Source organism: Mustela putorius, unplaced genomic scaffold (assembly GCF_011764305.1).
Source record: "Mustela putorius furo isolate JIRA1106 unplaced genomic scaffold, ASM1176430v1.1 tig00537227_pilon_pilon_pilon, whole genome shotgun sequence".
Taxonomy (NCBI): Eukaryota; Metazoa; Chordata; class Mammalia; order Carnivora; family Mustelidae; genus Mustela; species Mustela putorius.
Genome location: NW_025422368.1, coordinates 41,992,083 through 42,009,999, shown reverse-complemented (window position 1 = coordinate 42,009,999; position 17,917 = coordinate 41,992,083). Strand labels below are relative to the sequence as shown.

Below are 17,917 nucleotides of genomic sequence, written 5' to 3'. Positions count from 1 at the left end.
CTTTGGAATGCTGCAGAGAGTTCCCTCAAAGCTTTCTTAGCCCAAACAGCCACCCTGTGATCTAAGCAAAGTACGCATTGTCCCGTAGGCTATGTTCAGCAGAACTCTTGGAACCCAGATTAGCATATCGTATCTTTCCCGTAAACAGATCCCCCCCAGTTCCCGTAAGACCCTGTGTCACACATCACGTGCTAGAGAAACAGTGATAAGGATTTGTGATTATCCTGAAGGACCCATAAAAGCAGGAGCAAAGGAGAGCAAAATGTCTTTGTCTCTGAGCATTGACCCCCTTGCCTTCTCTCTTTACAGCAAAGTTTGGAGTAATCTTTCATCCATCGGTATAGGGGTTGCTGGCCATTCCCAGCATTATGTTAGTTTCAGATGTACAGCATAGGAAGTCAACAAATACGCACATTATGAAATGTTCACCACAATTACCCAGTGTCTTTGTACAAATTGATGTCAGTATTATTGGCTATATTCCCTGTGCTGTACTTTTATTTATTTTATAACTGGAAGTTTATCCTTCTTAATACCCTTTGCTTATTTCACCTGCGCCACCACACCCCTCTACTGTGAGAACCACCGTTTGCCCACTGTATTTATAAGTCTGGTTCTTCTGTGGTTCACTTGTTTGGTTTCTATTATTAAAGATTTAGTTGGGAGAGAGTGTGACCATGGGGGAGGGGCAGGGGAAGGGAGAGAATCTCAAGCAGACTCCCCACTGAACACAGAGCCAAATGCTTTGCTCCCATGGCCTTGTTCCCATGACCCCAATGGCGATCATGACCTAAGCCCAAATCAAGAGTCAGACACTCAATGGACTGAGGCACCCTTGCGCCCCAGCTTTGCTTTTTAGATTCAAGATATAATTGAAATCATATGGCATTTGTCTTTGTCTGCCCAACTGATTTCACTTAGCCTAATACCCTCTAGGTTCATCCATGTTGTCCCAAATAACAAGATGTCCTACTTTTTTGAGGCTGAGTAATAGCCCATTTTATGTATAATGTACATGCGCATACTGTCTCTTCTTTACCCATTCATCCCTTGATAGATACTTCAGCAGCTACTTCAGTGTCTTGACTGTTGTAAATAATCCTGCAGTAAACAGGAGCGCATGTCTTTTTGAAATAGTGTTGTAATTGTCTTCTGAAAATACCCAGAGGAGGAATTACTGGGTCCTATAGTATTTCTATTTTTTTATTTTTTGAGGCACCTCCATAGCATTTTTCATAGCGGTTACACCAGCTTGCATTCCCATCAACAGTCCATAAGGGTTCCTTTTTCTCTACATCCTTGCCAACTCTTATTTCTGGAGTTTCTTATATTAGCTATTCTGATTGGTGTGAGGCGATATCTCATTGTGGTTTTTTATTTAGATTTGCATTTCGCTGATGATCAGTGACCTAGAACATCTTTCATGTGTGTGTTGACCATGTGGGTGTCATCTTTGGAAAAATTTCTATTCCAGTCCTCTGCTCATTTTTGTTTTCAGTTGAACTATTGACTATGGTGTTTATTGTGGGTTTATATGGCCTTACAGGAAAAACATTGCACTTTGCACTTTTGAGTGTGATGTAATCACTGGCATTGCCGTGGGTGGCCTTAAGTACACTGAAATACATTCCCTCTCCGCCCAATTTGTTGAGAGATTTGGTTATAACCAGATGTAGAGGTTTGCTTTCAGATGTTTTTTCTGAATCTGTTGAAAGGAACATATGATTTTTGTGCTTTGTTTTATTAATGTGGTGTATCACATATGCTGATTTATGGATGTTCAACAGTCTCTGCATCACAGGAAGAAATCCCCATGGATCATGATGTACAACTATTGTAATGTACTGTTGAATTTGCTTTGCCAGTATTTTGTTGTTTTGTTTGTTACAGCGCTGTTTGCTGGGCATATTGGTCTCTATTTTTCTCTCTAGGGGGTGCCTTGGTTTTGCTACCAGGGTGATGCTGGCCTTATAAGTTTGAAAGTTTCCTCACCTCTTCTCTGGGGACAAGTGTGAGAAGTTGTTTTCTTTGAGCACTAAGTAGAACCGCCCAGTGAAGCCACCTGTCCTGGATTTTTGTTGGGAGGCTTCTGATTACTGAGTCAGGCTGGTACTGGTACTCTGTCTATTCTAATTTTCTATTTCTAGAGGATTTGGTCTTGGGAGATTATAGGTTTCCAGGAATTCATCCATTTCCATGGTGTCCCATGTTTTCTGAAAACAATTGCTTGTAAAAGTCTCTTATGATTCCTTGCATTTCTGTGGTATCAGTTGGAATGTCTCCCCTTTCATTTCCGATGTTATTCGAGGCCCCTCTTTTTTTTTCTTGGTAAGTCTAGCTAAAGGTTGTGTCGATTTTATTTCTGTTTTCAAAGAACCAGCTTTTAGTTTCATTGATCTTTCCTCCTGCCTTGTTAAGACTCCGTTGCCTTTATTTCCATGGGGTTCTTCATTATTTCCTCCTTTGCCTGACTTTGGGGTTCATTTTTGTACTTCTCTTTCTAATTCTTTGAGGTGTTGTAAACTTTGGGTGTTTGGGATCTTCCTGGTTTCTTGTGGTAGGCACATACTGCTCAGAACTTCCTTCCTAGAACTGCCTCATCAGTACCCATCAGTTTTAGTATGATGCCAGTCCATTCTCACTTATGTCAGGGTTTGTATTGTTTTGTTTAGTTTTTCTCTTGATTTCTTCCTTGACCCATTGGTTGCTCAGGAGCACACAGTTTAATCACTACGTAGTTGTGAATTTCTTAGTTTCCTTCTTGTACTTCATTTTGAATGTCCCGGGTCCGTGGTTGGGAAACATGCTTGACATGATTTCAGTTTTCTTAAGTGTAGTGAGGATTGTGGTGTGAGCCAATAGGGGGTCTGTCCTGGAGGATATTCATTGTGCTTATGAGCAAGTGTGTACTCTGCTGCTTTGGGATGAGGTGATCTACACATGTCCACGAAATCCATCTGGCCTATGTGTCATTTAAGGCTGATGTGTTTCCCTATTGATTGTCTGATGAATAACCTATCTCTTGATGTAAGTGGGGTATTAGTGCCCCTGCTGCTGTTCTGTCATTCTGTTTCAACCTTTTGCCCTTTAAATTTGGCTTAAGATATGTAAGATATTGGGTACACAAATGTTTACAAATATCATATCTTCTTGTGGGATTGACCCCTTATTATTATATAATGCACTTTGTTGTCTCTTCTTAGAGCCTTCCCATTCAGATCTATTTTGTCTGATAGAAGTATATATCTTTCAGGTTTCTTTTGGTTTCCATTTGCATGGAATATATTTTTGCATCCATGCACATTCAGTCTGTGTCCTCACATCTGATGTGAGTCTCTCTTGGGCCACAGACAAATGAGTCTGGTTTTGCCAACCATTCAGCCACTCTGTCTTTTCATTGGAGCATTTAGTCCATTCACATTTCAAGGAATTATCAAGAGGTATGTGCGTATTGCCATTTTGTGATTAACTATTTTCTGGCTGTTTTTGTAATACCTCTCTGTTCTTTTTCTTCTGCCTTGCTCTGTTCCTTCGTGATCTGATGAATTTCTTTAGTGTTGTGCTGATACAATGAATCCTTAACACCAGTTTGAACTGTGTGGGTTTATTAATACTTGGATTTTTGTTTTTGGTAAATATGGTGCTCTGAGTGTATTTTCTCCTCCTGATGGTTTTTTTAAATTGAAGTACAATTAATGTACAGTGTTCTAGTAGTTGCAGATGTGCAATGTGATAATCAAAAAGTCCTACGCATTTTGCTGTGCTCCTCAAGATAAGTGTACTCTTAATGTTTTTCATCTCTTTCACCTATTCGCTCTCCACCACCCTCTCCCCCTGCCATCTCCATCTGGCAACTATCAGTCCATTCTCTGTATTTAAGAATTTATGTTTTGTGTATTTGTCTCTTTTTTTCTTTGTATGTTCCCATTTTGTCTTAAATGCCACATTTGAATGAAATATGGTATTTGTCTTTCTCTGGCTGACTTATTTCACTTAGCCTTATGCCCTCTAGGTCCATCCACATCATGCAGATGACAAGATTTCATTCCTTTTTGTGGCTGCACGCGATTCTATTGTCCGTAGATACCACATCTTCCCGATCCATTCATCTCTGATTGGATACTTGGGTTGCTGTCATATCTGGGCTATTGTAAATAATGCTGCAAAAAACATATAGGTGCATGTATCTCTTAGTTTTAGAATTTTCATCTCCTTTGGGTCGATACCTAGTAGTCGAATTATTGCAGCCTACAGTAATTCCACTTTTAAGTTTCTGAGAGACCTTCTGCGGTGGCTCCACAATTGACATTGCCACCAACAGCACATGAAGGTTACTTTTTCTCCACATCCTTGCCCAACACTCATTTCCTGTGCTTTTTAAGTTTAGCCATTCTGACAGGTGTGAAGTTGACATGTCGTGGGTTTAATTGGCAGCTCCCTGATGATTAGTGATGTTCAGCATTTTCATATGTCTGTTGGCGGTTTGTATGTTGTCTTTGGAAAAATGCCTATTCAGGTCCCCTGCCCATTTTTGTTTTCACTTAAGCTATTAGGGTGTTTGGTGTTGAGTTGTATGCTTTTTTAAATCTATTTTGAATTTTAACCTCCCTGGCCTTCAGAATCAGCTAACAAATAGCATATTCTGGTCCTAGCCATAAAAACCAAGGCATCAGTTTTGTGGAAATCTTTCCCGACTCTGTTGATAGTGGCAGAACTGGACCATGAAGATGACACCACCTAAGATAAAAAAGAAACTGGCTCTTACTAGTTCCTTTGTTTTTCCTAGAGTATCTCAACAGGTCTCTGCTCCTACCAGTTATGCTTTAAGATTAGCCAATGAATCTCTTTCACATAATAATGTCTGGGGACCCTTCAAATGGCTGCTTTTGTGCTGAGCTCTAGGATGAGTAATTCATGTGTTAGCCTTTTAAAAGGCATTTCTATACTTTCTCCTTTGGATCTCATCAACATAATGTGCTATTGGTTTTTAAAGCCCGATATTGGTGGGGGGTTGGTCATCCCTCATGTGCAGGTGATAAAAGTTTGGGTGTCTGATGTTGGGTACAAATTCTTCACTCCTCAAGGAGATGCTCCTTATTTATGCTTTCCCTCCTAATTGTGGGTTGTTGCACCTGGGTTGGGGGTTATGGTGAGACCACGTGTCAGCCTCTAACACCCACCTGGATGTGGTCCCTTCTCCTTGTTGGCCACCGTGAATGAGCTGCTCAGCTAGCCTTAAGGCCTTATTCAGAGCAAATTTTTTCATATGTAGGTGTAAATCTGATGTGTGTATGGGAGGAGGTGGGTGTAGGACCTTCCTTCATTGCCATCTTGAACCACCCCCTTCTCTCTCTTTTCTAAATAGCAGCATTCGTTACCTTTTTTTGCTTTGTTTCATTTTTCTTGAACCTCTAAAACAATGATATATTATAATGCTGATGGTCTAGTACCTTGCTCTAGATCACATGTTTCATCATTTAGGATACTATTTGTTATCATTTCTGATAACTACCCATAGCGCAATAGTTTTATTATTTTAGTTTTCTAGTATCATAATTTATGCTTTAATAGTTTAAATATTGAATCATCCTAGAAATCTGAAAATCAGCTGTAAAATGTTCTCCTCAAAGTGCATCCCTCCCATCCCCTTGGGAAAAAGCTCAACTAGTTAGCAATGGGAGTAATATAAGGAAAATCTGTAAGTGGACTATTAAGCTTCTGTAAGCCATTCATTTCTGAATAAATGTAATTTTCAAAATATATTTGAGTTCTAAATAGGTACTCTATGGTGTGGGTGGGCGTGTATGTGTGTGTGTTAAACCTTCTTACAATCTTTTGAGGCTGGTCTACACAATTCTATTTTACTGATGAAGAAACAGACCTAAGGACATTAGTAATTTGGCCAAAGTGTCACAACTAAGTAGTGGTAGAATCTGTAAACTCGGGTTTACAGGCTGAGCTTTCAACAACTGTTACAATGTTTCTCTTTAATGCATTAGAAAAGAACAAGAGAGAACAGTAGCTGCAAGATGGCAGACAAATGTCACATACTATTTAATCAGTTTCAAAATTCTACTGAGATGACAGCAAACATTTGTAAAATATAAATATATAAAGTATTTATTTTATAGATATTTTATATATTTATTTATATTTATAATTATATTAATATATAATATATAAAATAAAAATATAAAATATAAAAGGAAATGTCCAAGTATTTCAGCAATTCTGGCAAATTTCTAGAAGACAATAAGCACAGGGCATCAGAATAAAAGAAGTCACAAACTAGACAAAACAGGAATCCTTTCAAGCCAGCCAACTCCAGAGAGGACTCTAGGCAGTGAGGCATTAAGTATAGAGTGGGCCTGGGATGCTGACAGTATTTGGTTTTATATAAGGTCCTATCTGCCAACAGTTGTTTCAGTCAGCTCTTCCCTTACCCTCCCCTATTCAGCAATCATAGGCACTGGCATGAAGAATAGCAATATTTTCAGTGTTAATAGGTGCTTTTTAAAGAAATTGGACGGTATTACAGGTATAATAATGGGAAGGCTCTAAACATGGGAGCTGGCCCCTAGATTATGCCCTCTTTGTCACTTGGCAGTAAGGAAAACATCCTGGAGGCCTTGACTCAGCCTACAAGACAGCATCCAGTCATATAGAGGGAAGGAAAAAAGCAAGATATTCCAGTCAAAGGCGTATTTTAAACTTGAGCAAAGCTGTGAAGGTCAGGAACAAAGTGGTTGCTCAGGAAGTATTTCTTGCCAGAGATAAAGGTGAGCCCGAGGTGTGACAGATGCTAAAGCTAGAAGGTCAGACGTAGCCAGATCTGGAGATTGGACTTGCCCTATAGGCAAAAAGGGACAACTGAAGGATGTACCCCAAGGTTGCAAAATGGTCAAGACCATTCTTTCGGCAATTGGGTAGAAAAAGGGAGTTGGGACTGAAGGCTCTCTGGGTATCTTAATATAGCTGTTTCCAAAGAAATGCAAATTACTGGGCCCCATACCTACCTGCTGGACCTGAACCTCTGGAGGTAAGGCCCAACAATCTGTTTTAAGAAGCCCTCCAAGTGATTGTGATGCATCCTTATTTGAAACCACTCTTCTAAGGAACACCTCTTATCTCAAGACATTCCATCTTGTACATGAACCTTTTCTGCCCCACCCACGTAGAATGGATTGTATCCTCCCTTGTCATCTCCTCTGTCTCCTACGGCTATTTATACACAGAATTTTATGGTGCTTCTTTATGTCAGTTTCGCCATGGCAACCAGCACACCCTCTACCAGCTTCTGTCTCTCACCTGCCCTTGCAGTTCAGCAGGACCTAACAAAGTACTTCGTAACTTAGCTTGCTGAGTGAATGAACACAAAAATACTTACTAGGAGGCCTTTGCAGTAATCTGGTCAGTAGATAAGGAGGAACCGGAGTCTTGAATCAGGAGCAGTTGGGATGAAACTGAGAAATATTTAGGAAATAAAATGGGCAGGATGCTAATAAGTGCTAACAATTATCTAGCACTTACTGGGTACCTAGCAGTTTTAAGGGCTTCACGAGTATTTCTAGTTAATCCTCACAATAATCCCATGAGGTAGCTACTATTTTTTATCAATGAGGAAACTGAGGCTAAGTAATTTACCTGAATCAAACTAATAATCAGCTGACATTCAAACCCAGGCGACATTTGGCAGCAGAATCCTCATTCTTTGCATTATTCTGCCTCCCGACTTGTGCTGAGATGTCTCAGTGGTTGGGTAGAGGTAGTGCCTTCAGCGAAGACATAAAGACAGGAAAAGCCAGGGGAAGAAGCTGAGTCCAGCTTTAGATATGTGGTGTCTGAGATGCCTTTACAAGGTGTCTAGCAATGACTTGATGTAACAGTCTGAAATATAGGATTATGGACTGGGCTAGGTATACAGATTTTTTTTTTTTAAGATTTTATTTGAGAGAGAGCACAAGTGGGGGAAGGGGCAGAGGGAGGAGAACCAGACTCCCTGCTGAGCAGGGGGCTCAAATGGACACACTTGAGTCTGTGTGTGTCCCAGGACCCTGGAATCATGACCTGACCCGAAGGCAGACACTTAACCGAGCCACCATGGGGCCCCTAGGCGTGCAGATTCTAAAATCAACATGCCAACAATGAAGAATGGATGAGTTGACCTAGGACTTATTTATTGTAGGTATTCCTACTTTTTCAAAAGTTCATGTTACACAACTGTGCTTATCTGAAAGACCTACATTAGTACCTGTTCTCACTAACCAGAGAAACCCAAAGAGGACTTTTGCATTTGTGGAAAAGCGAATAATAGCCTTCAGTGGTAGTTTCACAGGAGCAGTTCTAGGGCAGTGCACACTGTCACCAACTCCCTCCCCGGTACCCATGCTCGGCACCTCTGGTCAGGCTGCCATAGCTTTGACCCATGTCCTGGGGTAACTGTGCTTTCTCTCCACTTCTTTTTTGTAACTGTTAGCAAGATGTGTCCTAAACTATTAGAAAAGCCCAAGAGGGGGCGCCTGGGTGGCTCAGTGGGTTAAAGCCTCTGCCTTCGGCTCAGGTCATGATCCCAGGGTCCTGGGATCGAGCCCCGCATTGGGCTGTCTGCTCCGTGGAGAGCCTGCTTCCTCCTCTCTCCCTTTCTGCCTACTTGTGATCTCTGTCTGTCAAATAAATAAATAAAATCTTAAAAAAAAAAAAAAGCCTAAGAGTTTATTTTAGGGTCTCGGGACACTCACAAATGTTTCCGTACAAGTTCACAAGAGTTGTGTCTTCATTTTACCCCATCGACTTAACAAAAGATTTCACAGGAAGCTTGCTTTCAGATAGAATGGGAAACTGGTCTACATGAGCCTGAGGACTGAAAGGGCCGTTCTACATGAGCCTGAGGACTGAAAGGGCAGGGGAACGGTTATTTGAGGAAACGGAGGATGCAGTGGCCTCACAGGTATAAGGAAATTCTAGGAGACCATAGAGTCCTAGAAGCCAAGGGAACAGGTAGTCTCGTGAAGGGAGTGATGAACAGTATTAGCATCAATGAATTCAAGTAAGGAAAAGACTGGAGGCCATTTTGGCATCTTAGACGTCACTAAAGTTGGTTGTTGTGATGATCACCAACAGATGGAAGAAAGCCAGATTAGAATGTTCAGTGAAAAGAAGGCAAGAAATTGGGAAAGCAAATCTCTGCCTCTACAGTTACAGGACATCTGTGGACAATGCAATAAAAACTTTTTAGATGAGACCTCAGTGTACATTGGAGTCGAGCAGATGGAACCACTGGAAGTGGCATTGAGAATAAAGGGAAGAAAAGAGGAACCAATTTAACAAAAACAAAACCTGGGAGAGGTTGGTCTTGAGCTAAGGGCAGCAACACAATCTCTGAGATAAGGACATGAGTGAAGACAAGGATGGATGTGAGTATTTTAGGTGGAGGGACGACCTTAATTTTACCGATAAAATGAGATTAATGGTAGTCCGCTGGGTATGGAGAAGAAAGCGAAGTGTAAAACTTAAAAAAGAAAGATTTAGGGAATGGAAGAGTAAGCATCCTTAAATGCCTTAAGAGGACAAGTAATTTTATAAACCAGGTCAATGCTAGGTGGAAAACAGAAGGCTAGGACGGACTCAGAAAAAGTAGTGGAAAATCCTGACTGCAGGACTCCATCAAGTCAAAGATCAGTTTAGGGCCAGTGAGCACAGAATTTGAACAGGAAGTTGTAGTTAAGAGTAGGTTACCAGAGGTTAAGTTTGAATAGCTCTGAATCCAATTATCTTAGCCGTAGCCATCAGAGTGGTTGGTTGAAATAAAGAAGTTGATAAAAGTAAGAATCATAAGGTTGGAATATGGAATAAAAGTATCTATGTACATATGTTAGAAGACACCAACATAGCTGGCACTTTTAGAGTAGTTGTCTGGAAAAATACACTTGAAATGGCAGAGGTGGGGATAGGCACTTGAGGTAGGTGATCTATTTCTCATTGGCCTGAGTGCCAGTGTTAGAAGTGGCCAACAAAATTTGTTATTCTGGAAAGGTTGAGGGTAGCTATGGATGATAAAGAAGAGAGGAGTCAGTCACTGACACCAAGTGAAGGAAAAGCTTGAGAAAAACTTGGTAGCAGGGTGTTTGAAAACAACTTGTAATAGAGGTAGGAACATCTAATTTTGCGTTGTGGTGGACATGCAAAGTGACATACCTCCTCTACCTCCCTTGCCTCTTAAAAAAAAAAAAATCAGAACTCAGCTGAGCTTACTGTTTTCACAAATGTCTTGTGAGTGTTCAGTCGTTATATATGGCCATAACTTCATATCCACCAAAATGTGATCAGAAGTGATGTCATTGTCAGGCACAGGCAATAGGAGGGAGAGATTCATTCACTTTCCCTCTGCCACAGCAAGGGACAGCATTCCAAGTGGTATCCTGGTCCTACTGGGTCCCATTGAGATGGGAAGCCAGCCCCCCATGCTACCCACAACAGACATGTATAATAATAAACAAGTTGTCGTAAAACCTCTATTTTGGAGAACGTTCATATTGCAGTATTAATTGTATATACTTCCAATACCCAGGAAATGGCTCTCCTGTCAGTTTTTATTTCAAACATCCGGACTTCTCTCCAAACTGTACTTCTTCAGCAAAACCTTCCCTCACTGCATTACTCTGTCCCAATTCATCAACAAATGTCTTACCTCCCATTTAATCCATTCTCTAAACCACAGCTAATTTTTCAAAAATACAAATCTGATTATATGACTTCCTAGCTTTTAAGTCTTTCTATGGATTTAATTTCAGGGACGCTGGCAAGCCAAACTGTTTACAAAGCCCCCTATCATCTACCTTCCCTCGCCTCACTCTATTGCAAACCACAGCCACTCAGTTCTAAATACACCATGACCCCGTGTCTCTATGCTTTCACCAGATCTGTTCCCACTGGGGTACACAGCTTCTTTGGCTTAGGTTTGTTCTGAACCCCAGACGAAGAACCTCTCTGATACAAATCGTACAGAATGTTCTGTTTTCCCTATTACAACACTATTTCATAGTAATTATGCAGTGTGTCTTCCCCAGTATCAAGCACATAGTAGTAAAGAGTAGGAGGTACCAAGTGGAAGGAGAGGAAAAGGTAATTAGCTCTGCCTTGGATTCATTTACAGAAATGGAAGCATGGGATTAGATCAATCTTGACTGATGAACACGTGAGCAGGTACACAGATCGGCAGTGAGGCTTCTTATCTCACCAGCAGCATGTGGTCATCAGCTAAGACTTGACTACTTTAGAGGGTGATGGAGGCTGGAACTAATTTTGGAATCCTTTAAATGTAAATTTTAAGGGCTGAATGATTTTCAAGGTTATTCTGGATTTACACGGTGGGCCAATCAAGCTCATTAGTATTTCAATAACATCATGTAAAAGGAAAAGAAACCTTTTTTGGGTCTATGCCAGTTCTCCCAGTGGTACTGAGATGGTTAGGAAGCTTCACAGACTACTTGCTCCACTGTCTGCTTTTAAAGAAGAGGCAGTTTTGTGGTCATTCTTCGGTCACATGCCTACCATCATCAGTCTTTAAAATCCTATGTGTGGGTATCAAAATTCATACAGAAGCATTTTGTCTCCTTACATCAACTACTCCTAGAAAAACAGCAAAAATCTGCTATAGTCAGCTTGAGTTTAAGAGGGGATTTCAAAATTCAAAAGACCCCCGTTTGGCAGGACTTCACATATTGTAACTAAACAGGAAACTACCTGTACTGGAAACAAGTCGTTAGTTCAATCAAGTAAATTAATAGACTACACGCTTGAATAGAGTATGAACAATTTTGGAAATCTATGCATGAAGAACTCAGGGAAAATATACTAGTTGCACAAGGCTACTGTACCTAAACTTCATTTTACATAGCGCGTTGATCCCAAAGCACTCCCAACTGCTTCATACTCTCCTGTCCAGTAGCAGCCCCTTTATACTCCCGCCAAGTGTGCACAAAGTATTTGATAGCCAGAGAAAAACAGTGCCTCAAGGGATTTAAGACCATTCCATCAGAGGTTATAGAGCAGAAACCTATTTCCACTAAATCATATACTTAATGATTAGGAAGAAAATAGGTTCATTAGAAGTAGTATTTAAGAAAATGGACACAAGAAGGTCTGAGGTTTTACGTGTACAGTTCTGCTGGTTATAGCTGTAATAAAGAAATCTCTGAAACAGTGGTTTTTAATTGGGGGCTATTTTGCATTAACTCCCTCCCCACCAATGTCCACTGTGGGGGACATTTTGACAGTATCTAGACAATTCTGGTTGTTACACTACTACTGGTATCTAAGTGGGTAGAGATAAGGGAGTATCTTAACAATGCACAGGGCGGCCCTCCATGACACAGAATTATCTAGTCCAAAATATCAACTGTGCCAAGGGTAAGTAATCCTGATCTAAGAAGAACATGTATTTTTCCTCTGAAGTCTAAATTCCGGAGGAAAGCATGGGTTTTATATCTAGAATAAGGATCCAGGAGTTTTGTTTTTTTTTTCCCAGCCGTTTTAGGAAAGCCTTAGTTCATAGATCATAATGATTCCAAACAAAATACACATTTCCAAGTCTTCTAAAAATATGACACTAGGAATATAGTAAGCTACTACCATCATATTAAGGTAGTTAAGGAAGCAGTGGGGTTTATACTAAAAGCGGAGTATCTGCAGAACAAGTAAAACAGCTATGAATAGGGTAAGTACAGAGTATGTAACAGAGTAATAGGGTTAATACAGGCTATTAAAAACAGGAGGTTATTATGGTACCATACATTACCCAGTTCTGGAGTACAGTTCTTTAGATTTATGTGTGTGGGGGAGAGAGAGAGCATTCTGGAATACAATCAATGTGCATCAACCATTAGTTACTGGTAATAGCTAAATATACACTCATTTTCCTAATCTGGAAAATTTTTAGTTCACAGGATGTAAGCTTTTCCTTCAAGGCCTAAGTAAAACAATTTGCCAAAATCACGACTGATAATCATTTAAGATCAGAATAAAAAGGTATGAAGAGGTCATGGTATTAAGACTCCCTCTACTAAAAATTTTATTCTGAAACCTGACACACACTGACATCACAGGATCTAACAAAGTAAAATTACCTGCAATATTCCCTCCAGTAGTTTTAATTGAAGTTGGCTTTTATGATGTCCAATGAAAAATCATAATTTGTAAGCACACAAACACATTGCTGATAAATCTTGCTCTAACTTGCAGTAGGTATTAACGAAATCTTATTTTTCTAGTACTAAGCAGCAATTTCACTCTGTATCTCTTAAGAAAATGGCCTAATTTTTAAGCTTTTGGAAGCCTGCCACCAAATACTTCTGTGTTCCATTTTAACCAACCAAAGGTATCAAAGGAGTTTTGTATTTAATTAACTGGAATAGTCAGTTAAAACCAGAATATCCTTTTTCCAAACAGTAGTACGAAGTGGTCTTGTACTATCCATTTTTCCATTCTACAAAGGATTAAATAAGATTTTAAAAAAGATAGGACTCTGGGGTCACAGTAATTTGAAAAGTAAGATTCAATTTAAGAAGCTAGAACCCAAAATTTGCGGAAAACTTTTGAGCTCCTTAATATCAAAACATTTACTAAGCATAATATATGCAGAGAATGGCAGTTAAAATTAATTTATAATTTTTGGTAAAATTTAATGTGGGCAGAAAATGTTACTTCAAATTTTTAATTGTGAAGTATTGCCATCTTCTTTGTCATGTGGCTGAAGTTTACATGGCTCATTAACTGAATGTTTCAATGACCAGGGATTTTGAGTATTTATGAACTTCGATCATGCCTATGTATTTGCTGTCCAAGAGTGATCTATATATAAAGATACCAAAACATCCCTTAGAACTAGTTAAATTAGATATGCCCCTATTATTTACCATTTACCCAACAAAAGTGTTAGGAAAAAAACCTGATTTGGTTAATTATGGATTCATAAATTTTTTTGGTAAATATTCAAAAATTTCATGAAATCATACTCCTCTATCTTTTATTAAACATTCTAATTCCCAGTGGTTAGGAAGCTTCAGCCATCACTAATGTGAAGACCTGACCACCTTCTTAATAATTATCATTCACTGCTACTGATTTTATATGCAAATTTTTAGATATCGGCCTTGTCATACTAAATTTCCATTCCACTTTAGTTTCATAAAATAACCTCAAAGTGCAAACTAACCTTAAAGCAAAAAAAAAAAAAAAAAAGTTCTGAATAGTTGATGTGTCCTCAAGAAAAATCAGCAAACAGCTTTTTTCTAGTAACCTGTAGCTCTCCTGAGAGACCTGCATATGGAAACCTAATCAGAAGGTCCTCATAATATGTGTATGACAGGTAATAGTGTGAGTGGCAGACTATGACCGGACTCCGTACCTTGCAACCTCCATTCTAGTATTAACATGACCACTACAAGTACAGTGGTAATCAGCAGGACTCAGCATTTAAAATGAGTTTTCTTAATTTTGTCAAATTCTAATTTTGTCAAATATATATATGTAAATATATACATCTCTCTTAAAAACCACTAAAACCGTATCTACTACTAGTATTAAAAGATACTTTCAGCTATGTTAGAAAAATTTGCCAACTTCCAAGACTTAAAAACCACACCATCTTGGAAGTTAAAAAAGAAAAAAAAAATCCAATACATGAAAAGTATCTGGATTTAACTTTAGACAATTAACTAAGACATTCACACAACATATGCATGTCAGTCTCCTATATGGTCCTAGAGCCTGCAGTATTGTAATTTATTGTGAAACCATGTAACCAAATACTTAAATATATCCACAACATCTATACCACGGTAATGCATAGTACATAATATACTGACATCTCAAAATAAATTTCTATTACAGTTTTATGCAAATTATGGTATAAGAGTATCACCTGCCACATTTTTGAAATGGCACCAACTTCATGTAACGTTCTATGTTAATGTACTAAAATCCTTACTGGTAATGATGTCTTATGCATTATCATCTGAACATTTGAAATCAAGCTGTTAATCTAATAACCACAGTATGTTATCAATTAAAATCACTGCATATTTGGATGTCAAAGCAGGAAGTTACACAGCAGGAAAGTATTTCTAATTCACAGTTTCAAAAATAAAGGGTGCAGTTTTCAAATATCTGATTGCTTAAATTGGTCAATTTAACAACTGCCTCCTTCAATACATGTAAACTATGTTTGCACAGCATTAGGAGATGTCTTTTATTTCAGAAATTAGTTCTTACTGTTACAGGAGCACCACAAATTTGAAGGAAGAGGCTACAGTGTGAAATGAGCTCACTGAAGGATATGTTAAATAAAATTTTAACTACAATATAAGGTACTGCAAAGCTTTGTTTCCCCCCAGCACAGACCCCTTAATCAGGAAAAGTAGTCAACACTTACTAAATACAATATGTAAATTAGCTCTACAAGAAGTGGGGGGGGGGTCTAACTCAACTAAAAGAAAATACTATATTAGCTAACAAACCTGTGATAGTCAGCTTCAGAATTTTCCTAAAAATAAAATTCAAAAGCATACACAGTATTTGTATCCTTTGATAAGGAATGCAGGGATCCAAAGGGAATGAAAGAAAACATATGGTTTTAAAAATTTCTAAGTGGAAACACACACACACAAATGGGTAACTGAGAAAAACTGAGTACTTAAATATTCAAATTTTAAATGTGTAAGAAAATTTATAATAGAAAAAGTGGCAAATTGTTATTGTGACTTGATTTGCTGAAAACATCTGCAAATTCACACTGGCATTAAGAAAACCAAAGTTTCAAAAATTTACTCCTCCCTCTCTCTCTCTCTCCAGATATGTTTTCTGTGCAAAAATAAATATCTGAAAATTGCACTAATACAATAATACTTATTTTAACTTTTGATATTATGAATAATCTGCACATGCTGCTTTACAGACAATACATATTTGTAAACTTGTTCATGCAAAATTAGTGTGCGCAACAGGGATATCATTAATCCCCATACTTAAAAAATGATAAACCTTATTTTCTTTTTTAAACTGCCAAACCCTTTGAAATGTAACAAATCTTACACAGATATTCTTGTCTGCCAGCTAAAAATCAATTTATGTTGCCGAAACAAAAAATTATACAAGAAAAACATGGTTTTCATCTTGTAGAATTTTTGATTTTTAAAAGAAAATTTATAAAAGAAAGAAATTCATGGTCACAAAATTTTAACATTTTAATCCTAAACATTACAGGGCAAATAGATACTGGACCCTATCTCCATAAATCCTAACTTTTAGTTTCCATTTTTTAAATGTTGCCCTAACCACTAAGACATTAGTGGTTTTACAACCTCTGGAGATTGTGGAAATACATGTCTCTGAAAGAAATGCTACAAAAACAACAATGGAAGAGAGCCAAACTGTCTCCATGAAGAAAAAAAAAAAAAAATGGAACATTTTGAAGCCTTAAATACTTCTTTCCATGTCTTATGATTAACCTGTCAATTCAGTGCATCATATGGTCAATATAATGGTCCCCATGTTGAACAAACATCTAACTAGTGTCCATTGATTCCAAGTTAGTAGATGATGAATCTTTTTGGATACTTTCAAAGATGGCCGCCAGCTCAGGGTTAGAACTGATCTGTGACTGGAATTCACTCATCAGTGGACTCTTCTCTGCTTCTGGAATGGTTAGCAGTGCCGCTACTGCTCTCATGGCAGATCGCTTTAGTTCATCTTGCTTTTCAAACTCCTGCTTTACTGAGTTTGCCTTCACCTGTAATATTGAGTAAATTTATACTGTGTGTTATAAAGACAACTCTTGAACAAAATTTAAGCATGTAGAAATTTCTGGTAAATAAAGCAAAACCATTGTTTTATAGGTCCAAAAGGTACATTCTTCTACTCTAAACACAGTTATTTTTTTAAACGTTTTAGCAGTAGCTGTTCTTCCTTTGAGGGAACATTTTATACCAAGCCCCTTAAAAAACAAAATCCAGAGCCATCAGGTTGAAACAAAGAGTGGGACACAGAGCCTTACCTGCTTATCAAGTCCTACTCTGGAGAAGAAAACTCTGGCTACCCTGTTTATTCATTATTCTTCATCATGTATTGACCAATCTTGTGTCTTAATATATATAATTATTTTTGTATGAAAAGTCCTGTTTTACCTTCTGAATCTAAAAATCCTGATTTTCATTTTCAAGGTCCACTTTAAATGTCATCATTCTCATAGGAAGCTTTCTATGACTCCCACCTCTACCCACCTCCACCAGAATTCACTATTTCCTCTTTCATGGTCCTATCACTCTTTATCCTGTATCAGTATTCCAACATATGTATCATACTGTTATAACATTACATAAAAGCTTTTAGAAACAGCATTTAACAGTGCTAAGTTTTCTCAAACATCCAACAGGTTAACTTTTAAAACCAACTGCTACATAGGGGGTTAGCATGGTTAAATTTGGAAAACTAGAGTACAGAATCAACTAGGAATTTTGAATATGCCCAGTCTGGCCGCAGGCGATGTCAATCAATGATTACCTTAGTTGTGCATGTGGCACGTAATGGCTCAACAAGTCGGTCCAACCTCTGCAGTACTGCACTTGGACAAAGAGTGGAGAGTCTCACCAACATTAAAAATGTTAGCATCTATTAGAAATTAAAACAAAAAGTTTAGACTTTGCACTGTTTTCTAAAGATAATATTCCAAACTCTGACAAAGTTTTTAAGAGGAATGACTAAAGTTTCAAATCTTATCTGAGGAATATTAGTTAAAAGCATTAGCCAGATCTAACCTATAATGTGGTCCTAGAGTACAGAACTAACAGTGGTTCTCAGGTTTGGCTGCACATCAGCACTGCAGAGCTTCAGAAATATGCCCAAGTCCTCAGTCCCTTTCCCA

General features: G+C 38.4%; 1 protein-coding gene across 1 annotated transcript in view; it reads right to left on the bottom strand.

The window, feature by feature from the left end:
- Window positions 1–15,222: 15,222 nt before the first annotated feature.
- CAND1 (cullin associated and neddylation dissociated 1) overlaps window positions 15,223–17,917 on the bottom strand; it is a 41,455-nt gene continuing 38,760 nt past the window's right edge. Inside the window, exons 14-15 of the mRNA XM_004752470.3 lie at window positions 17,557–17,664; window positions 15,223–16,786 (exon numbers count right to left, since the gene is read on the bottom strand). Of these exons, the coding sequence (XP_004752527.1) occupies window positions 16,562–16,786; window positions 17,557–17,664 (333 nt within the window). The 3' untranslated portion in view covers window positions 15,223–16,561. The remainder of the gene's footprint in view (window positions 16,787–17,556; window positions 17,665–17,917) is intronic.